Genomic DNA, 23,789 nt, shown 5'->3' with positions numbered 1-23,789 from the left:
CCCCCCCCCCCCCGACTTCTGTGTCGAGATAACGCATAGATCGTATAATGGGGACGAATATACGGGTAACCGCGTATCGTAGACAAATATCTTTCTCCTTTCTTGTCGCATCTGTGTAAGCTGTGTATTATGCCCCTCGTGTGGTGCGCATGTGGTGCCCGATGACTCACAGTTCCGTGCACACGTCGTGCGCACTTTTCTTACCCTCCACTAATATTCCCTGCTCCCTTTTTACATCGCTGTGACTTGGAGCGACGTTACGCGAACGTTGATGCTCCTTCCGTGGAAGGGTATCGTGTCGCGTATTTCTCTGGTCGAACCTCTGTTCTCGTTTTCGATTCGATTGCGGTTACCCTGGGCTGGGTGTTTTAGCTTACGATTTCGTTCCCGTATTCGTTTTCACGGTTCACGCAGACGTATTAACGGGCGCCGCCCGGAAAATGCAGCTCCTTTCAAGCGTTTTCGGGCTGGAAAATCTCCCCTTGGAGAGTTTTTCATAAAAATTTGTTTGCCACGGGGGGGGGGGAGGGAGGGAGGGAGGGAAAGGAGCTAGTTTGGTTTCACGATCCCTGTAAAATATGCCACTTTAACGCGTGTAACGTGTTGCGGATGCATCGGGATTTTCTTGGCAACTTTTTTCCACCCGCCACTCGAGGCGTGTTTCCAGTTAATTCGAGCGAAGTGCTTCGAAGGTTCGTAAATAGTTGTGGAAACATAGCGAATGCGAGTAAGACGGAGACGGAGCGAAGGGAGGAAAATGAGGGAGAGAAGGGGAGAGTTGGTAACGAGGACGGTGTCTCGCTTTAACTTCTCATACGTTTAAGAAAGTTTCGTACTAATTTTGCCCTCCTTTCCGTGGAGCGTTGCTTCCGATACAGAATTCTCTCTTTCCCTCTCTCTCTCTTTCTCTTTTTTTTTTCTTTTAAATAAATTGCAAAAGCTTCAGACAGGAAGATTGGTTAAACGATTTTTTAATTCAATTTCCTGATTCTATTTTTTTCTCTTTTTTTTCTACGATAAAATTCCAACGTGATTTTGTCTCGTTACCAATTTAAAGTATTCGTAATGGTTTGTCACGTTTCTCATTACATCGCATTTACGTTTTTTTTTTTTCCCCCGCAATATTTGCCAAACATGTTTCCGTGTGTTGCAGTCAATTCTATCTCGACCGGATGATATTAAAAAATATTAAAAAAATGTTTGTACGTTCTCTTTCTCTCTCTCTTTCTCTCTCTCTTTTTGTTTGCTAATAAATAACCGGAATATACACGGAAGAAGAGAAGGGAAAAGTCAAAAGCAAAACACTCATTTATCGTTGCGTTTCGCATCGTGGATTTTTCCCTTTAAGTTGTCAATTTTACAGCGTAAAATTGAGCATGGACAAAATACCAATGGGGGAGTGCGAAGGAACAAACGTGTGTACATCGATTTTTGACTCCGTCAATTTGTCACTGACGATCATCCACCACTCCCTCGCATCCGTTCCCCACCGCTGCCTACTTGATCGGTCGAATCGAAGTTTAATACCCGGTCCGAGCTTTTATTTCCTGCAGATGGGCCGACATAAATCTTCTCGCGTCCGCGAATTCGCGATACGCCCACGTCCCCTATATATATACATATATATATATATATATATATGTAGGTTACACGCGTAATTCGACGAGAAACGACGTTTCGTTGGCGCACATTTATCGCGAAACATTTGTCGCGATGAATGTTGCTCGACTCGAATGTTAACGAGCAAAATTTTGCATTGAAATGGGACTCGATAAAATCGAATCGATTCTCTTTCTTAAGGATCGGGTTATCGGGCAGATTCTCGAAATATAAGGTAACTTCGAGAGAGATGGATCACTCGATCCAACTAACCTCTTCTCATCCGAGCCAAGCATCCCATTTTTTTTTTTTTTTTTAAGGATTGAAAGACTTCTTAGTCACTTAACTTCTTAGCCACTTAAGACAACGATAGCTTAACGAATTTTAGGTTAGGAATCGTTCTAGGAAATGCTTTAAACTTTATACCGCGCAGAAAAAGAAAAACGAGTAATATGAAATATGTATCAACTTTTATATAATATTGTAAAATTATAATTTCAAAGAAATACGTAAGGAGTTAAAAAAAAAAAAAAGATGAGAAGTTACTCAGTTAAAAGTAAATTAAGTAACACACATAAGATCTTTTTCCTGATATATCTTGATTAGTAGTCGACGAAGAAATAATTATTCGTTTCTTTCGATTTTTTTTTTTTTTTTTTATAGGATTATTAAACACTTTGCCAATTATTAAGTTTTTCATCTATCGCAAAGTTTGATAAAAAACGGTGCGTAACACTTTACCGGGCCCTCTTATAAGTTTCCGGTTGACGACGTCGTTCGTTGGGAGCTCTATTTTTATCCTTGAACTGGTTCAAGACGAAAAGTTTCCTCCTTTTTTCATGTCGGCTGCTACCGACGTAGAACACGAAGAATCTCTGCCGTTGGCAGCAAGTTTCGACTCGCGGCAAAGAGCTGGAGAAACCTTCACTGTTTATTAGAGTCTGTGATCCTCTTTAAAAATAAAAGATAACTTCGTGGATATACCTTTAACTTGTTTAATTTCGGTTCTATCGATTTTTTCGCGATCGATGCGTATCTTTTTTTAAATTCTTTTTTTCTTTGTTTTTTTTTTTTTTTTTTTTTTTTTTTTTTTTAGAAAACGAGAATAAAAACGTGGTTTATACCCGCAAACGAAAAAAAGCTTCTTTCTATTTGCATACTGATCACTCGCATCATATGCATATTACTTAAAGTATACGAAAAATATCGAAATATTTCAAGTTGTATATGCGATCTTCCACTTTTAAAAGTTCGAAAGCATTAGTTATACTTTTTGAGTATTCAAAGAACCACGTCTAATTTATTTCATATAACTTGAAAATAATTGAAAAGATAAAAGAAAGAAGATAAAACTTCGTTTTTCGAAATGGTAGATAAGATAGTATATACAGAGCTTTTAGAGCTTTTAACTCGAGGAAGCTGCGAACGATATTATAGATTTGTTTACAAGCGCGAATAGTAGCTTTCCTTCTTTGCCGACGGAGGAGTTTTATTTTTGTCGCGAGGTTACCGGAAGTGAAGGGTTCTTTTTTTTTTTTTTTCGTCCGCATGGTAAACGAAATATAGGGATAGGAATCGATGGATTTTTCCGAAGATACACGTTTTTTTTATAGAAGAAAAGTGACGACGGCCGAGTTAATTGCGTGGCAACTCTTGTTAACTTCCATTTTCGTCTCAGCGTATATAATATCGTATGCGCGTTCATATTCATTTTCATCCTCGTATCGCGAGATTTATCTCGCGTTAATTTACTTTACATCGCATAATGTACCTTTCAGCGAAAGTAACGTCATAAAAGTTTCTTTATAAAAGGAAATAAATATAAAAGAATAATATTTTCGAGATATTCCTTAGCGATTTACACGAAAAATTTCAATCCAATTTGGTTGATTTATATATTTAAAGATAAGATATATAAAACTGATAAATGTAATTATTATTAGTCGACGAGATACCGATATTTTATTCGAATCGATGTTTCTCGAAGGGAGGGGGGGAGGGGAACAATCTTTTTCTCCATTTTCTTATTATTAAACTACACGATATGATCTCGGGGAATCGAGGGGTATCGTTTGAAATTGAAGAGTTAATGATATCCGCGATTGTGTTGGAGCAAACTTTTCCGAAGGGAGGAGGGGGGAAAAAAGAGTAGGTACGGTTTAACTTGGTACGGTGTGCATTAACCATCCATCGTTCGTTCGAAGGATGGGCGGGAACGAGTTTTGCTTTTATTCGAGTTACCTTTTGTTCTCGCGTGTCTGTTACCAACGGCTATTGTAATCGTCGTAAACGGATTTGCACGCGCAAATCATCGTTCCACCGTGATATCCAGCCAGCAAAATTCAATTCCTCCCCTCCCCAATGGTGAATCGGCGTCGCGGAGGAGAAACATTCTTTCTCTTCGCGAATGGAAAGTCGATCGCGTGAAAGGGGAAACGCGAAGGCGAGGGTGGTAGGCGCCGTGATAGGGATGAACGACGGTGGAAGGAGTGAGAGATGGAAAGAAATCGAGTAGAAATCCAGGGAGCGCGCCGCTTCAACTCGGAAACGATGTAACGAAGTTTCGACTCGGCGCAACGGAAGTCAACCGATACTTGCTACCATCGAGGCGTGTATGTATGCGCGCGTGTGTGTGTGCGCGTCCAACCACACCTCGCTTCGATAGCCACGATCTTTCCTCTCCTTTTTTTCTTCGTACACGCAGAGCGAAAAGTGCGGTTACGAATTCAACATACCGTGGCAATTGATGGCGTCGCGAGCCGTTTTGTCACCCTCGGCAAATTGAAATTTCCGACACTCTTTCTCTCCCTTTCTCACCATTCACCCTCTCTGTCTCTCCTCCTCTTCCGCCCGCCTCTCTTCTCCCACTCCTCCTTTCGCTTCTAGCGCGTTCGTTTCGGAAGACATTTCGGAGTCACTGGGACAAATCGATATTCGAGCTTTAAAGTTGATCGAATACCGATTTTGATGCTCGCTCGAGCATGGTGTATACGCGGTGTATAAGTTGAAACGCAATCATCGTCCCCACCAATTTTCCAAGTTACACCACCACTCGCTCGAAATTCGTTATTCCATCGTCGCGGTTCTATCGAGCAACTTTTCCTTTTTCCTCGAGGCGTAATTACCCTGTCGGGACCGCGAACACGATCCTCGCGAGAATTTCGAATAACGGGAATTGGCCGGTGACGATTTTCATAAAATTTTGATAAATCATTGTGCGATCCAACCCCCCCAGTAATTCCTTCGAATATCCTTTCGGAATTTCGCTCAATAGGACAAAAAGTAGGGTTATATCAAGAGGGATATTCGAAGACGCGCGAGAATCGAATTACTGCCATCATGGAAATGATTTATATTCCGCGAATTCGGGGAGCTTCCTTAACCCATTTCTCGGAATTTTAAGACGCTCCCCCTCTCAAAAAGGAGATGCTGCGATGCGCGTCCTCTTCTTCATCTATCTCATCGAATTGGCCGCGCAATCTCTTCCAACTTCTCTCTCCCCCTTTCTCTATTTCCAATCTTTTCGTCGATCTTTTCTCGCTTGTCTGTCTCCCTATCCCTCTTGAAACACTTCGAAAAGTTTCTCGTGCGTTACACGTTTCCGCGAGCGGAAATTGTCCTGTCTCGCAAATCATGCTCGTCCTCCCTTCCACCCCTATTCCCTCCTTTTCTTTCCTCCTTCGTGCATCGCGGTTGTGCGTTACGACACGTGCAAACACGAAAGTTTGGCGCGAACTTTGTACAAGCATAACTCGTTGCGCGGATACGAGTCATTCATACGTTACCACTCGAGAAAAAGCTTTTTCTTAGAAAACGGTGGTGGTGGTGGTGGTGGTGTTGGGAACTGTTTTATGGATTTCACGCGGTCTAGCTCATTACTCCGTTTCAAATCTCTCTCTCTCTCTCTCTCTCTCTCTATCTATCTCGAAAGAGTTTCCTTCCACACTCCACGAAATAAATTACTTTATTTGAAGTCGCTAATCACGGCACGAATCCGCTTTCTCCGGTACACCGCGATGAGAATTTCCCCGAGCTTTCGTAAAAACGGCCACACTCTGATTTTTTTTCTCCCGGTAAAATGTTACCCCCCTATTTTTTATCATTACCTTATTATATATTTTTTGATTTTTTTCTCCTCTCTCTCTCTCTGTTTCTCTCTCTTTTTTTTTTTGCAACGTAACACAACGTTCTCGTAGTTTACTTTGTACCGCGTTTGGGCGAAAAAAAAAAGGAGATGTTAGTACGCTTTACCGTAATCCATCTTCTTTTTTTTTTTTTTTTGGCTTTTATACCGTTGATAAAGAATTCAGGCATTAAGAGGACGAGTGAGTCAAAAGAAAGAAAGAAAGAAAAAAAAAAGGAGCGAATTAATTATTCCACGGTTGAAATAAGGACAGTGGGAATAGAGGCAAGAGAATATACGGGTAGCTTGATTATTACCTCGTTTATTTTTCTTTATCCGAGAAGGGTGGCGCGAATTTAAGGAGGGGAGGGTCCAGAAGGGTCCAATTTAGTTTGAAACTGGCTCCAAACGACGTGTTTACGGGTAGGGTAAAACGATAAAACGAATCGAATCAATTCCCCGAATCTGCAATGCCTGTAATGGGTAAATTAGCAAGTGCGATAATCTGAGAAGAGCAACCAGACCGACATATTATCCCATGGGCGATCTCTGAGAGCGTGCATGCATGATGCATAAGTTTCGTCGAGGTTGGCGTTATGCGCGCGGTTTCCGATTCCGAGCAGGGTTTTACCCGCTTTGTGATTTCAGTTTCTGATGCAACCCCTGTAACGGAAATTTATCGAATGGACGCGAGTGAAAAGCTGAATCGCGAACAATCGCGATTAGGTATTAGGAGCCTTTCGACTCGCGATAATATAAAAGGTTTATCGGGGATTAAAATATCTCGTGGACGAGAAAAGGGAAAGGGGAATCCTCCTTCTCCTCCGCCACGCTTTTAATAGATTGAAAAAAAGTTTTTTCACAAAGTTGGATACCTTCCACCTAATCAACGCGCACGAATGTGTCGGCGAGCTGCTTGACGCAAAGATATACTAATTAAGTCGTTTCGAATTAATCGGCGGGTAATGAGGCAGCTCCTTTCTAGGTCAAAGTTGTTCGAGCTTTTTTTAAATCGAAGTCCACGCGAGTTCGCCTTCTGGGTTTTCACTTCTTTCAGTCTTTCTTCCGCGAGATCGCGAGATCGAGGCGGAATTATCTTCTCTTGTTAATTAAACGATATCACGATATTCTCGATAAATCGTCAAACGAAAAACGTCAAAGAGGGAAATTTGAATAGAAGAAATTTTGACGGATATAATTTCTTTAACGCACGTACGTAATTCTCGTGCGAAATATATCCGATCTTTTCGCGATTCGTTACATTCTTCCCGACGCGATATCGATTTCATGGTGATGGCGGTCGAGCGCTTTGAATCGAAACCTTTTAATCGAAGGTCGTACCCTTGAAGCAGATTGACGAAGCAGGCTTGAAAAAGAGCGCGAGAGGAATACCTAACTCGGATCTCCCGAGGATAACAACCTATGAAAACGGCTCGACGTCGCGTCAGATTCATCGAATATTTTGTTGAAGAGCGATAGGTGACGCGAGAGATTACTTTTGTATTTCCTGCGTTTTTCTCCCTTGTAAAATATCTTTCATTTATCTTAAGGAATATCTTATCTTGTTTGAAAATGAAAATTTCAATTATTCTCGATCAACGATTTTCAACACGTGTCGTATAATATTCAAACGGTATCGCGCGAACTTTATAAAATTAACGTTAGTTAACGTATTCAAACATTGTATTGTTTGAACAAATGAATGTTGAGCGCTTGTAATTCGTTTCGGTGGTATTTGATATAAATCTCACGTGTGATAATAGCGTGTAACTCTGAATAGCGGTCGATAATTGAAATATTGTATAACGAATAATGGTTTCGATATGTATTTGTACAAGGGAATATAAAATTTCTGGTTTTAATAGCAATTAAATATTTTACTCGGTTTCTCGAACGAAACAATGGAATACATACTTTTTTTTTTCTTTCTTCCCCTCCCCCCTTTTCTTTTGCCTTTTTTTTCCACCGTAAATTCAAAATTTTTTCGCAATACGTGAGTATGCGAACTTAACCATTCAGGAGGTTTTCTTTTTTTCCGTTATCAATTTTTTCTTATCAAGTATTCAGAGACGATAAGATCGGTGCTATACGCGAACTCAGCTTAAATGGCCTAACCAGTTTCACCCAGAAAATGTTTTCCATGTAACGGCTCGACGGAAGTTGGACTTCGACGGACTTAATTGGGTTTTGTTCCACGCCCTTCGATCGCTCGACTGGCTGCTGTCGCGACTTTTGCCCTCTCTCTCTCTCTCTGTCTTTCTCTCTCTCTCTCTCTCACCCTTCGTGACGAGTGCCAGAGCAACGTATCCGCGTTTTCCACGCGTTTTCCATCGGGATTTTCCCCGTTGTTCGGCTATCGATCCCTTCTCGTCCTCTTCTCCTCTCGGCCGCCTTTCTTTTTCTGGGAATACGGACAGACTGCCGCTACTACTCTTTCCTCCTCCACCCTCTTTTCTCCACCGATATCCCCCGCCAAAAATCGAATCGCAGGCAAGCACTCTCGCGGGACGATTTTATGGGTTTTTATTTTTTTAACCTACATTTCCTATGCCAACGGTGAAACACGATTTAACCGTTCCCTTCTTCGATGGGGAAATGGAAATGCGCGCGCGATGAAAAAGAAGAACGTGTATGTATTTTGTATAAAAATCGATGGAAGCGAGACCCATTGTTATCGTTACTGGTTATTGTTGTAATTGGAAGATATCAACGCATCAGATTTTATCCGAGTCCCCCTTAATAAAAATACGATAGAATTTCTGATCACCGTTCAGGAGAGCGGATATACACGTATTCGAAAAAATTTTATTCGAATGGAAAACGTGGAATTTGCAAAAAAAGAAAAAAAAGAAAAACGAGTTAAATAATATCGCGCTTCTCTCTCAAGGATATTTTCTTATACCGTGGCGGGTATATCGATCCTTTCCCCCCTTTCCCCCCTTGTCTTTCAACATCTTTCGCGATATCGGTGCAATGCAACCTACGCGACGTTCTTCCATCTAGAGAACGCGAGCTGTGTAACATTAAGCAGAAGGATGGTCGACTCGGACAAAGTCAGTCCCTCCCAAGGGACGAGCGTCTCTCGCACCCTTCTTCGGAACGGGATCCTTACACGCGCCTTTTCATACCACTTGGAGGATGGCATGTTTCTTCTTCTACTGCCTTTGATCGCCCTCTATGCACACCGATGCATGGCTTTTAAGTAAGAATCACGGGGAATAAAAGCTTGTACGGGTTGGTGGCATGTGAAGTGGGCTTTGTGTTTTCCAGTTTGCAGCCAAATAATTCAATGACACGTCGTCGTTTTCGCCCCCGGTTTTTCCCCCGGTTGACGGGAGATCGGAAGCGATCGATATTTTACACCTCGTTTCCAACGCGTCAATTTGTCGCGTCACCAAATGAATAAATATCGCGGCATTAACGGATAATTCCATTTCGATCAAGATACGCCCCGTTAAGCTTGTTAACCGGGAAAAGTCTTTGAAGTAGAAAGCGGCAAAAGATATATTCTCCCTGTCGACGAGAAATAATGTAAGCTTGCTTTGTACGTGGGACGCGAGGATTATCTCTTTTCGCGAAATATCAGGGACTGTAACGAGAAATCGTTACGGTTATTCCGCCGTATTCAGCAAAAGCTTCGTTCTTCGGCCCTTCCTTTTGTTTTTATTAATATTTCATTGGTCATTGTCCATTATTCTCTCGCATCACTGACCGTTCCAACCGAATAACGTTTTAAAGGCGCGCGCGTAGCGCGTTATATACTACGTACGTGTGGAGGGATGGTCTCGCCGAACGCATCGAACTCTGGCCACGATGCACTCCCTGCTGTACACACGACCAATCACGGGCGTAGGAATTAGGGGTTCGACGTACGCCCTGCTACTTTTAATTCACCAAATTAATGAACACCGTCAACGTCGTCGGCGTTGCAACGACTGCCGCATACAGATAACTATAGGGAAAATTTGCCCAACATCCACCGGTGTTCGGGATAACGTAGTTATCGTGCCTCTGGCAAACTCTCGCAAACGAAAAACTCGATGCGGATTTTCCTCGCTGTTTCGTTCCTGTAAACTAGCTTCGATCTCGTTCAATCTTCTTTCCGCTGCTTTTTTTTCTTTTTTTTTTTATGTTTTATATTTTATTTGTTTTGAACGAAAGCAACGATTATTATTTCATCGGTATCGATTCATTTGTCCGCCTGTAGTTGTAGTTTCTCAGAATATTTACGATCTTTCATTGCCGCGGAAATATAATTTTTACGAGTTTCGATGAGCCGTGCACGTTTTAATTCTTTTTGCGCCGATATGCATATCGAATAATCATCTTTTCTTTTTTTTTTTTTTTTTTTTCTTTTTTTCTTTTTCTCCCCGAGATAGAAATATCGATGGAAATCATTGGTACGTAGGGAGGACGTCGATGAGAATCTTTATTAAATAAATAAACACAACGTTTTTTGATATCTTCCCCGCGATGCGACCAGAAGAGGAGGAGGCCATCTTTTCACGAATATTCGTAAAACTTGGTATAGGTGGGCCGCGTAACGAGGTGATCGTTAGCCACACGTTTATTACGCCTTCTCAGCACCCTCGAGCAAATAAAGCGTGATAAAATTCGTGCTGGCGCAAACGGTTTCGGCTGAAATTCAGGTCAAGAAATAATACCGAGGAATCCGGTGAAAAAGTACACGTAACAATGGGATAATTTAAATCCCCGCCTCGCGTATCCCCTTTCGAGCGAATTCACTTAGGTTTGAATCTTGGACGTGAACTTTAAAATAATTATATCACGTTGGTGAACGATAATCGGTTATTCTCGCGAGAAGAGGAAAATAATCTATTCGTGGAAACGAATATACGAATATATTCGGAATACATTTGCATTAAATCCTCTCATCCTTTTTTTTTTTCTAATCGATGCGTGTTTATCGCGGTTATCGGCCGTCAGAGGTGCTTTTTTTTTTGAAGTGTCGAAGAATCTTGTCAGAACAGATTCTAATTTTTCTTTTTCTCATTACAGATTGGCGGCGCTGCAATAGCGTCGACGAGATATCAACGAGGAGGACGACGGCGACGGCGACGGCGACGACGACGACGACGACGAGGACGTCGACAAGAACGACGGCGTGATCGTGTCGCGGGGGTGGTGGGGTTGAAAATCGGCGCTTGCCCGGTGTCTCCTGTATACCTCTATCTCCCCTCGATTTCCTTCCCCTTTTTCCATCCACTGCCCCCTATATTCTCCGTGCCGGTGCCTCTTACTCCTACCCACGTGCGTAAGAGGTACGTGTGCGTGCGGTGGAGGCGCGTAGGCACGCACACGCGACCCGTTGTAGAAAACGTAGCGCAGCATTATCGACGCGCCTGCGCCGGCCGATTGTTCGGTGGAGGGGCGGCTTTGCGGCGCGTAGTGGGGGGCGCGTGTCACCTGTCGTGGTGGTGCGCGGTGTCAGTGTAACGGCGACCGCCGTGAGTTACGGATCGTTGAAGTGGTGCTGCGTTTGGTGTCGTCTGATCGCACGGTGCATCGGGATAAACGCATACGATCGCATATCTACGTACGTGTGTCGATTCGTCGTTGCCTACCTCTCTCGCGTACACGCACGCGCCTTCTCTCTCTCTCTCTCTCTCGCTCGCTCGCTCTCTTTACCTCTCTTGCCGCCTCTCTCTTACCTCCCACTCGAATACCTCCCTCGTCCCTTTTTCGATCGCCGATTTTCGGATCCGTCGAGGTGCGTGCGGGCACGCCGCGTTCGATCTCGTGAATGTGCGCGATCAGGAAGCCGGTCGTCCGCAAGGAAACATGCGTGAGCAGAGCTGGAGGACAACGACTGCGACAACGACGAGGAACACGCTGCACGTGACTGCGGCACCCTCGCACGTTCTGCTGCAGTGAGTGGAGAGAAAGGGAGGAAAAAGAGAGTGATAGAAACACGTCCTTTCTCCTTCCGCTGTTACGTCGGAGCCTGTGCTTAACGGGGAGTAAAAAAGAGTGCCGGTGGTTGGTGCGGTATTCGTGAGTTACCGAGGATCTTTCTCCTTTTTTTCTCGTGATCTACGGAGGAGACTACGAATCCTGGCACGTTTTCGGTGTCGTTCGAACCACCCGAGAGAAGATGAGGCGTACCATCTTGGAAACGAGGATGCACCCCGTGTTATCCTGTTGGTGCGTTGTCGCCACTGTCACCCTCGTCCTCGCAGCATGGCAGGAAAACATCAGGCCGAAGATGTACGTCCAACTCGGTGAGTGTCTCTATTTTTTACTTTTCTTTACTTATTATGCATTATTATTTAAACGTTATTTTATTACGTTTCCGTGTGGTGTTTCTTGTCCGCGATGCGTCATCGGCCGTTCGACAAAAAACCTCGGTTTCGTTGTTTACATTGTCGCGAGTGTTTCATATCGAATTCCAAGAATCCAAGAAGATAGATACGCAATGACTAATGTTATCGCGCACGAAACGACACAAGAAAACAAAAAGTTTGTTTTCGAGCTGATATTCGTCGTAGTTTATCTCACATCGCGTCGTCGTCAATAAATTCGACGAAATCACGGGAAATTCGCGTAATCCAATTTAAAAGCTTCGTATCGCGAGTTTATATTTAGAAATCTTTATTCTCGGATGATCGATCGGATAACGAGAATCGCTATATATCCTCGAGTAACAAAAAAAGAACAGCATTCGTCCGGTTACGCTCGAACGCGAATTAAAATACTCGCAAAAGCTGCTCTCTCTCGGTTATTTTACGGTCGAGAAGATAATTTTATATTCTCGTTTGCTCGTCGGGTAGCGCACGTCGAGTAGCCGAACAACGATGCGGAACGGAAGTTACACCGGGTGCAGGGTCATGGACCTTCCCCCACTCGGTATTGTTTCACCCCCTAGCGAGGGGAGCTATATGTGCAACCCGGTGACTGTAAACCCTAATCAGTGACATAACCATACTCCCTAGGATATGGATACTAGGAAAGAATATAAATATATCGACCACCGGTGTCCCGTTTAAATGATTAAAGTAAACGATATAACCGTGGTTCCTAGAAAAAAAAAACGCGACAGTTACGATCCGCGAACGTATCGATTCTTTCTTCCGCGATTTACTTTCCTCGTTATCTACCGATAAATCGATTAATTTCGCGAGAAAGAAGCGGAGGAAAAAAAACAAAAGAAAACTCGAACGTGACGAATTAAGGCATAGTCGAATCACAAAGGCGTGACGAGCGCGTGTTCATCGATCGATATCTTCGATTCGGAAGGAAAGAATGATGATGGATGGTATTTTTGCGCGATGCTCGTTGTCAAGGGCGAAAGCTCGTATCGAGAGATCGTCGAGAGAAGAAGAAGAAGAAGAAGAAGAAGAAGAAGACGAAAGAGTACAAAGAGCACCAAGTGTCCTACATTCGAGGTACTCGACCTTAACGGCACTCCGCGTGTTTCACAGTGGTATATACTCGCGACCGACATTCAGCATCCATCATTCTTTCGGAGGATATTTTGGCGAGAGAAAGAGCGAAATATAAATTGCATCGAATCGAGTGCATCGTTTCATCGCGTGTCTTTACGCACTCCACACCCGTGACACACATAGCGTGTGCAGACATCGCGTCGCCCCGTATGAAAAGCTTCGTGACGTTGCCCTCGAAGATAGTCGACCGATAGACGAACGCGCTTCACCGCGTTCTTCTATCTTCCATCCAGTGCAGTAGTTTTTCTACCTTCCGTATCTTTCAACCGTGAGAATGCATTAGACGAGACGTAGATAGATTTTTTTTTCCTTTTTTTTTTTTTTTTTCCCCTCTCTCTTCCTTTCTTTTCCCCGTCGATTTTGCATCGATGAACTCTTGGCATTGACTCGACTGCACTTGTAGCGAGTTGCCTTCGAAGCTCGTGTGTTTATCGAACGTTAACGGGACGGACGTTCCGTTTAAGTCTTTTTTACACTCGTCTGGCGAGTTAAAACGTTAAAAAGTGAAAAATGAACGATGAAGAGAAAAATTCTCGAGGAAACAGAAGGGATTTTAAAGAATTTGACGCGCGTAAATAATAAAGGGCAAGAGACACCACTGACGAAAGTAACGTTTTAATATGTTGTAACTCGACTGGACATATATAGGAAATATATTTTCGACTCGATGTTGATGCATTTCGACGTACATTAGTGGACAAAAAATTCGTCGAATGTGTTTTTTTTTTTTGTTTTCCGATATTGACAAAAATCGCTGCAATTATTTCTCTTTTGCCGTATAAATAACATGTGTTCTCCGTTATTGAATTATAATCATTCTGCGGTGATTCGTAGTGACAGTGACAATTTTAATGGACACTTGTGACGACAATTAAGAACAATTAAGAACACATTTTATTCGCGAAAATTGCGAGTTATATAAATCATAATCGAACGAAAAAAGAACATTTTTATTATTATACAGAATTGGAAAAATATTTGTAACGTTGTCGGGAAAAAGAAACAGAATTGTTTTACGAATTTTTTATCCACAATGTAGTGGGGGGATGGGATCGCGTTTCGAAAGGGGAACGCATCTTTTTAGACGAATCGATAATACGAGTGATAGAGAGATACGGCATCGGTAGGCCGTAACGTAAGCTCATTAGGCCGTTATGAATTTCGTTCGTGTATTATTTTCCAATAACGGGGAGAATCGAAGCGCACCGCGACGAAACGTGCGGCAGGAATTGAAATTACACGAAGCACGTGTTATTAATACGCCACTGGCATTGCGGGAACAGCGCTGTTTTGCTCACTGAGTCAGAATTTCTGCTAATTCTACAACAGGGAAAACCACGCCGCAGAACCGAAATTGTAATCACCGGGAAATGCATATTGCCGTTATGGGGGGCATCCGAAGGGACACGGTTCCCGCTGCTGATGCAGCCGTTTTCCGCCCGCTGTTTATTGCGATTCCATGGACACGCAATCCGGGGCCAATGCTTATTTTTTCTCGGTTTCAAGGGGCACGGCAACACGATTGGCCAATTATATGCCGATTATATCCTATTTACCATCGTTGCATCGTACGAGTAATTCGCTTCAACCGCGTTTCGACGCCGCGAAAAAGCGAAAAAAACAAAAATTTCTCCCTCTTCTCCTCCGCGGTACGCGCATGCGTTTTTTTATCTTTCGGATCGTTGGCCTCCCGATGCAAAAACCATGGACGATATATTTCAATGGCCGCGGGATAAAACGAACCGGCACGAGTGTGCCGTTGACGATCATCATCCGCGTCGCGGTTGAAAAACAAACGTCGTAAATCAAGTCTGGGAGGGGGATGGTGGGGTATTCGGCGCCGCCGGAGACGCGACGTTTCAAAATCGGGATCTCGTCGCGTCGTGGAGAAAATCGTATTCTCGTTCTGTTTCGTGGTGCTTGCAACTATTCTCTTTCGTGCGAAGACGATGGAATAAATTTGGGGGCGAAATTTGATTGGATTCACGAGGACGATGGGAAAATTGGCGCGATACGATACGGCTCGGGAATACCTAATATCGCGATCGTTTCCACGCGGATACGTTATTAAAAGACACCGCGAATCCGTGGGGCGCGGTGGGGTGCGGTAGTATAACGCCGGTTACCGAGTTCATTACTACATGCCGGCCGAATGCGCGCATCGAATCGGAATACGAGGTATAACGGGCAGTTAATCCATATTACGGTAACTTTATCTGGCAGCGAGGAATACCGCAACGGACCAATCATAGCACTGCCTCCCCCCTCGACCGATGAGGATACATTATGATTAGTTTCGTGTATATCGCGTACGCGACCCGGCACGTATAACCTGACCTCGGTTCTAACCACTGGCTAAAATTACTGGGAATCGTGTCAATTGACTAGTAGAGAACGGGCTCGCGAGAACGCGTCCACCTACGTACGTACGTAATTCCACCTTGGCTGGATGAGAGTGAGCTGTCAGCGAGGCAATGTCTCGGCCGTCCACGCCGAGTGGAAATTGGTTAATTGGGAAATTCGCAAATATGCCCCCTCTCCCCGCACCCCGGATTAGTCTGGATTATTTGTGATCGAGCGAACGAAAGAATACGCCGTTATTAATAATGGCGAACAATTGGCGAGAGAGGTGTATGGAGCTCGCGAGTCTGGAAATGATTGATTCGATAGTAGGAGGGTCGTTCCTTTTTTAAGATTTCTCTTTGAGGATCGTTGGCGTGTACATACCACCCCCGCATTTTTTGTGAACCTCGAGTGTATACTCGACGATAGAATAAGTAGCATACTGGCATTGCCGAGGGGTTCATAAATCTTTTGTCGAGAAGATCCCCCTTGCCATGCCTCGATCCGGGCAAAGCAAAAGGTCAAAAGCGGCGCGGCTGCCGGGAGCGGTTTCTTCGTTGGAGTGCAAGTAAAAGTGTCCTCTTATCGCGGGTGTTGACTCGACCCGGCCGGGGATGAGGAATCATCGTAAATACGATTGCCTTCGCGAAACTTGGATCGAGTTTCTCTCGCATCGTTTCCACCCGCCTGCCATCCCGTCTAATGCGTCTCCACCCACCGATGGATGGACGATTAACTCGTCGATTTTATTATCGGCTCGAAACTTGCCCGATTCTTTAATACCACATTCCTCCCTCGCCAAACTTATTCAGACAGACGTATATCGACTCGTATTTAAAAAGCGAGCCGCGAATTTTCCATGCGTTAATATCGTTTTCTTCGTTTTCTTTATTCTTCGATCCAATACGTTTTTTTTCTTCTTTTCTTTTCTCGTTTTATCATCATCGCTACTGGAATCGGTTTTATCATTGTCGCAATGATTATTGAACGATTGTCTAATTATTCGCGTGTCTTTAAACCCAAAAATTAAAATATCATCGAACGGTTTGGAAGCGTCGATAACTCTAATAATAAGCGTCGAGACTCTTTTTCTTTTTTTTTCCTTACGTTGCTTTGAATCATCGTGGCTCGATAAAAACGCAAAGTAATCGCGATGTCGTCAATTTTCCTTCTCCGAGAAGGTGGTTAGATCGGTCGATAAAATTAAACATCATCCCAAAACGTCATTCGACGTTAATTGACTCCCGTGCGATCCTCCCGGAATTCGAATACGCTTCTTCTATTCTTTTTCGATTCGAGGACGATTGCACTTCCGCCCTCGCTCCCCCATCCTGCTCTTTGTTCCTCGATGTTGGTCGTTCGTGCGTCGCGTGGCCGATCTTTTCCTCCTCGATTCAGTCGCTACAGAAATTGGTTTATCGGCGGACAAAGTATGAATAATTCAAACCGGACGATTCACAGTCCAATCAATTTGGGTCCGAAAGCAGCGTGGCACACAGCCCGTAGTAGTCTAGGGGAGAAGCTTACCCGGACGGGGTGAAACGAAAAGGGCCATTAGCAGTCTACGGTCTGGTTTAATGCGAGATTCGAATTGGCCGTGGTGTGCGTGTGCGCGTGTCGTGTCAAATCTAATCTGTCGAGCAACGTTTTTTAAAAGAAGAAGAAAAAGAAGAGGAGAGAAGAAAGGGCAACAAATTTTTATTCTTGGAGCATAAAGTAAAAAATAATACGGGGAACGACGGTTGATCGATTGTAACAAGTGTGTCGCGAGGATTTTTCGCACGCGCGCGGTGAAAAAAATTTGAAGGAATATCTTTGGGAATAATATCTGCGTACACTTTGCCACGTATTTACTTGGAAACGTTTGTTTCCTACCCTTTTATATACGAAATATTGCTGTAAGCGCGGATTTTACGTGGCGTATTCTCTTCTTATGCGTAATACGATTTGCCGTGAAAGTGTAGTTTACGCTGTAAACAACCCTTCTCCATCGCCTGTTTATGGAGTTGATTGTTGCGTGGCGGGGGGAGAGCATCGGGAGAGCATTGTTGTTTCTGCGGAAAATATCCGCGGTGAGAGAAATTCAATGGGAAAGAATTGCATCATCGTGTATCCCTCTCCCCCTACCCTCCACATCTCTCCGTAGATTTTCTATAAAGATGGTCCGAGAAAGAAGAATCAATTTTCGCAAATCGAATCAGCTCCGGTTGGATTCCGGTCGGTACTCGACCGAGGCGTGTTCAATTTTACAGGCCATTAAAAATTTCTTCTCATTAGAAGGGATAATTTACGGGGCATTAGCTCCGACCGTTTAACCCACGAATTAGTAGGATTTATTTCACCGGTAACTCTCCTCGAATATTTAGTTATGCCTTTGACTAATCGTCGGGTTCGTTTTGAATCGAGCGCAAAGGTAAATACCACTTTACCAAATAGACAGAGCTTGGTATCTAAAGCGACGTGTAATTAATTCACCGACGACGACGAATTAGCGCCGCGATACCACCGCGATACGAAGGTGAGACCTGATCTGGTTAAAGTGAGAGATAACCTGGGATAAGCAGGGGAAAGAAAGAAGAGAGAGGGAGGGGGAGAGAGAGAGAGAGAAATAGAATAGTATCAAGATGAAAAAGGAGGATATAAACGTACGTGACATCTCGTCGCTCGCGAGAACAAGTTTCATAAACTCAATTACATCGGTTTTTCTCCATTGTTGATTTTCGCTCGAGATTTTTCCGTGACGTAATTGGCGAACGACGTACGATTCGCGTTCGTCCCTTCGTTCTTTTCGCGCGTCCACGTCGCGAATATCACCAGCGCCGGTCGATACGCTCCTTCGGTTTCGTGGATTTACCCAAACTCGTCCTTAATCGAATTTCGAATTGAATTCTTAGTTGGCCGGGTTTTTGCGGGGATTACGCGATTCTTTGAATCGCCGCCGATGAAATTACCGTGATGGATAATCCGGTTGGCGTCGTTGCCATCCAGTTTAACCGATAGTTTGAAAGTTGGCGTCAACCTCCCGTCTCTGTGTTTCGGATGGAACGCGATGGACGTAGAACGCGTGTTTGCATACGCAGCTCGAGTCACGTCAGTTGATTTTCGGATGCCGTCGGTATCAGCAGCTTCCGGAAGCATCGTGAAACCACCGCGCACGGTATTAGTAGTCTTAGTACGTTGTAACTTACGCCAATCCGTTGCAATTTGCGGTTTAATCGAGCGTATCTGCTGGATCAATACGAGTGGCTCCTCGTCCTCCTTCCACCCTCGCCCCGTTTCTCTTTCTATTGCGTTTCTAAACTTGGAGCTTCTGTCTACTCGGTTCAACTCCTCCCTCCTCCTCCTCCTCCATCGCTGTCCGCCGCCTTTTCTCCTCCCCATTTCTCCTTTTCACTCGGCCCTCTTTTTACTCTCTCTCTTTCTCTCTCTCTTCGCGAGTATCGTTGAGATCTTTAAAAGCTTTCCATCGCTTCCTCGGAAAAGTTTATACGCGAAAATTACGATTATCATCGTAATTTTTGATCTACCGTTTCGCGATAAATTTTTGCCCGACGAAAAGCTCGTTCGTCGTCTAGATTCTAGACGAACGAAGGGAATATAATTTCCTTCCTCCTTTTCTTCTTTTTCTTTTTTCATCCGAATTCAGAGTTGGTGGTCGCGTCGTCGGTGGTGGAGAAAGAGCGTTAAAGAGAGGACTGTCCCGGACTCTCCTATTTCCTCTCCGACTTTTTCCTCGCGAAAGTCGCGAAAGCGTAGTCGTTTCACCTGGAAATGTTCGCAGATTACACAAGATCCCCAGGACGACTTTAAACTTAGCTTCCACCGACCTACCCCTCGTCGTGTGCTTTCGTGCGTTAATTAGGGAATGGAAGCGCTTTCACGGCACCCGCTGAACGCTCCGAAACTTACAAGCTCCGACGAGTTTTTGGAAGGAGAAAAGGGGGGGAAGGAGGAGAAGTTTTTTAGTGGAATACTTTCATCGCGATGCCCATCGTTGACCCATGTTTCACACGGTTACGATCCCATTCCCGATATTTATCGAAGAATCATTTTTCCTTTACGATTCTTCACCAAGTATTAATGGAACTCTTCCATTAAGCCGGAAAAGCTTGAGCTCGATCCATGGTTTCACTACTCCTTCGCCAATTTCATGGAAATTTTCACAGGGAACCGCAACCGCGTACTGGGTTAATTAACTTCGACAGGATCGAGAATCGTTTTTGGATTACTGTACGGTGTACGGTGTTTGGTACTAAATCTAGAGTTTTTTTTCCCCCCCGTTTGTTCGTTGTAAAAGTAATTAGCGCAATTATTTTCTTTCAACGGTAAACAAATTCGATATCTTGACATTTTATGTCACGCCTATTTCATTCTTTTTAATAATTTTTGGCGCGTATTATTGGGTTTTAAAAAATGTTTGATCATTTCGTTAACGGGGAAAATAATAATGAAAAAAAAAAAAAAAAAAAAAAAATCAAAAATATCGGCTTAAAGCCTTGCCCCAACGGCGGTCATTGCCGCAGTCGGTGACTCGTATCCGACGAGATCGATCGGTCTCTCGAGTATCCCGCAGGATGCGTCACCACGCCACGTAGTCTGGTCACAAGGTAGTGTGTACACGATCCTTTCGTTGAAATTATTAATTTGATATACACATATATTCGAGGCATTATTAATTTGCATCTCCGTTATCTCCGATAAATGATCGATAAACTCTTATACCCACGACGATTTTCCAACAAACTCGTCGCCCTCGTTTTCGATCTCTCTTCTCTCCGATAATAATAATTTCTAAAATGTACTTTGGACTCGTGCTTGGACACGTCCTCGTCCTCGTCCTCGCGCAACTTCCGCAACTTCTTTTCCCCGTGACACGATGCTTCTTCCACCCACGCGCCCCGTGTCACGTAGCTCGCGTGAAATTACACCTCTTGGTATATATAGGTTTTCCACGATTCTCTACGTAATACGAATTTATAGAGTGGAGAGGCAAGGTTGGCTTTTGTACGGCGATTTACCGAAACGAGGGCGCTCTACGTGCTCGAAAAGAATTAGGGGATATTTGGTAACGAGCGGGTCAAGCCGTCGCCCCGTTTAAAAATCGGGGGCGCCCCCCTCCCGATTTCGTATCCCGAGCTTTGTCGAGCTCGTTGACCGTTCACTTCCTCCCGAGCCACGATTTCTCGCCCCCCTCTTCGAGTCACGAATCACAAGCTTTTCAATCGGTCGCCGGTACGACTGGCATTCCGAGAAAGATCGATCGTTCGTTCTTCCTCCCTATCTCTTTCTCCGTCTCCCTTCTGTTTTGTCGCAGGACGATGCGTCAGTCGTGAGATAGCTAAGGGAGGGAATGGTAGGGACAAATGGAGGGTGTCCGGAGGATACTTGGAGTCGGGAGTACCCGTTGGCTCTCCGAAACATTTCTCTCCCTTCCTCCTTCCTTCTCTCTCTTCCGTGTCTGCATTTCTCCCCCCCTCTCTCTCTCTCTCTCTCCCTTCCTCGTTCACCTCCTCTTTCTCTACCAGCCGCATCCTCCTAATATCGTGGCTTAAGATGTCCGATACACACGTACGTACGATCGACCGGTCGTGTGCATCCCCACAGGATTGTAATGCCCCGGTTTCCTGCTGAGAGGAAAGAGCAGGTATGCGAAAAAAGAAAAGAAAAAAGAAGAGAGAGTGAGGGGGATAGGGGATGCGAAAGATGCGGACAGATATCGAGTTTAGTTGATCGCGTTTCAAAGGAAACTGGATCACGTTCAAATGTGGAAATTTGATGTAGCGCTTACGAGGTTTACGTTTCCTTTCAATCGGAATACCATGGATTAATCGAAGAAAGAGTATCGTCCCAACGATTCCCAACGATTGTTGGACGGTGTGCTCTAAGGTCTAAGGTGTCTTGCCGCCATTTTACGAGGCAAGTTGGCAGGGTTAAAAATTCAGACCTCCTTTCGTTTCATTAATTAAGCCAAACTTTGAAGGAGTCGGCTAAAAGTCGACTCGTTTCCTTCTTGGAAGAGTTAGTGAACACGTTAAACAGCCGGTACGGTCTACCGACCTTCTATATACGCGCTCCCCGGAAAATTGTAGAGAAGAGATGCCGGCGAGGAGGAGAGAAGGGAAGAAAGGAAGAAAAAAGAAAGAAAAAGAAAAACGAAACGAACAGCGGTTTCGAGGAAAAATGAGCCGAAAACGAAGTCGGATTGGCCGAGGATCTATTTGGTTGTCGGATCATTTTGTAGAAGAGAAACGAGCCATATGCTTCGAATGACACGACTACCGGTATTTTTGCCTTGGAGCTGTCGTAAAATTGGGGATGAAAAATGGGGAAATTCGATTCGTGGTCCAGAAATGTTGAATACTCGAGCAGGGAAAAAGTGAGTTTTTTCAATGTTGCTCGGTACTAGCAACAAATGAATGGACAGTTTTCTCATTATCGCGACGCGGTCAAAATTTTCGGTGTAATATCATTGAACCTGGCCGTGTAAATATTTAAGCCACCCTTGAAGAGGACAGAGATCTGTGAGACTGAGAGAGCGTGGAAGAGAAAGAGGAGGAAAGAGGGAGAAAATGAGAACGACAGTTGGAGAAAGGGAGAGAGAGAGAGAGATGAATTGGTGACTGCATATATCCCTTGTGGTGGTCGAGTGCGCTCGCTGTTTTAGTGGTAGTCGTGTGGGTGAGGGGGTGGTGACCACGTGACCGCCTACGGGCGCCATGTTAGGTACGAGGAGTGCCGATCTCGCACGAAGTCGCACGAAGTTGGAGTCGCCATGTGGTCCTCGTGGGTTCAGCCGATCAATACCTTGCCGGCTGCTGGCACAGCCAAGAGAGTACGAAGTTATGCACGCGCAACGATGATGATGCCACCGACCAAGACGACGGCTTCGACATTTTGGGGATCATTGTTCCTTCTTCTCTCTCTCTCTCTTTATTTCGTTTCGTCTTTTGTTCATCTTTTTTTCTTCTCGTTCGTTGCATCGAGAATTGTACGTTGTAATCGCATCCTCGATTCCTGAAATATTTTTTGCGACGTGAATCCAGTCAATGATCGAATTTAATAGACGCGAAGAAGAATGGTTTCTAGGATGAAAAAAAAGAAAAGAAGAAAAGAAAAAAAAACTTTCGTGCGATTTCCCTTTGCGCTTTGGTAGCTAGAAACTTACGCGATTGTCTTTGACCATCTTAGCTTAAGTGGAGTTGAGAATAACACGACTAAGACTGTTGTCCGACTTTGGCTTGTTGAGAATTTATCAGCCGTGCTCAATCCTTCGAGAAAACTACTTCAACAGATACCTCGAGTAGGTAAACTTGGTCCTAAACCATCACGAGAATTAAATTCGCGAAGTTAATGTGTCTTTCGAAATTCACGAATCTCGACGATATTTTACGTTACCATCTTCAACGTATATAAAAATATTCGCACGAAACGATTTGAAACCGATACCATTTTTATTTCTTTCCCAAGATTCGTCGTTACTCATATCCACGAAATACATGTGAAACATTTATCTATGTTTCACCTGCCCCTTCTCGTTACTCGCGCCAAACGTTAAAACGATGGAGGCGAAATAACCCCGATAGTTTCCATTATTGAAACAGGGTGGCGCGCATCTGTTTCCGTTGCCCTAAGGGACGATTATCCTCTACCTGCGTGCCAAGGAGAACACGAAAGCACGCGGTATCGGGAGAGAACTCGTCCAGACCAGTGGCATTTCGAGGTGTCATCCGTCTGTTCCGGCATGACTCGAAGTCTCAGGGTTACCGTGGTAATACGGCGAGGAACAAAGGTGGTCGGCATGGTGGTGGCAGTTCCATACCGCGTTGCTCGATTGCCATTTCCAATATCTTTCCCCCTCGTGTTGGGGCATGTATATCCATTGGTAGCGCGTCAGGGAATTTGTCGTCCCTTACTTTCGCCTATCTCCCTTTTCGTTTTAGTAATCCACTTAATTTAATCCAGCACGCGAGCTCCATGTCGATGGCCCGTGCCCGTCTAGGAACCACGGTGAATTTCTTTGGAATTCGGCCGATTACCTGGCCGCTCTGCAATTCTTTCTCTCCCCTTCTTTCCACCTGAGCTTATTCCCTTTGACCGATCCTCGATGCCCAATGCATTATTCCACGTCCTTCCTCTCTACTCTTTTATGGGCTGACCTTTACACGCGAAATCGCGTTAACCAACGATCCATTCGTACCCCCTCTATGCTATTCTCTCTCCCCCTTTTCCGATTTTTTTTTTTTTTTTTTTTTTTTTTT

The 23,789-nt window shown here is 44.3% G+C and overlaps 1 protein-coding gene across 1 annotated transcript in view; it reads left to right on the top strand.

Moving 5' to 3' along the window:
• Positions 1-10,849: 10,849 nt before the first annotated feature.
• LOC122718379 (semaphorin-1A) overlaps positions 10,850-23,789 on the top strand; it is a 136,301-nt gene continuing 123,361 nt past the window's right edge. The window contains exon 1 of the mRNA XM_043943365.1: positions 10,850-11,964. Coding sequence (XP_043799300.1) covers positions 11,838-11,964 — 127 coding nt within the window. The 5' untranslated portion in view covers positions 10,850-11,837. The remainder of the gene's footprint in view (positions 11,965-23,789) is intronic.

This window comes from Apis laboriosa, unplaced genomic scaffold, assembly GCF_014066325.1.
Source record: "Apis laboriosa isolate Shangri-la unplaced genomic scaffold, ASM1406632v1 scaffold62_cov152, whole genome shotgun sequence".
Classification (NCBI taxonomy): domain Eukaryota; kingdom Metazoa; phylum Arthropoda; class Insecta; order Hymenoptera; family Apidae; genus Apis; species Apis laboriosa.
This window is presented reverse-complemented; position numbering and strand designations above follow the sequence as displayed.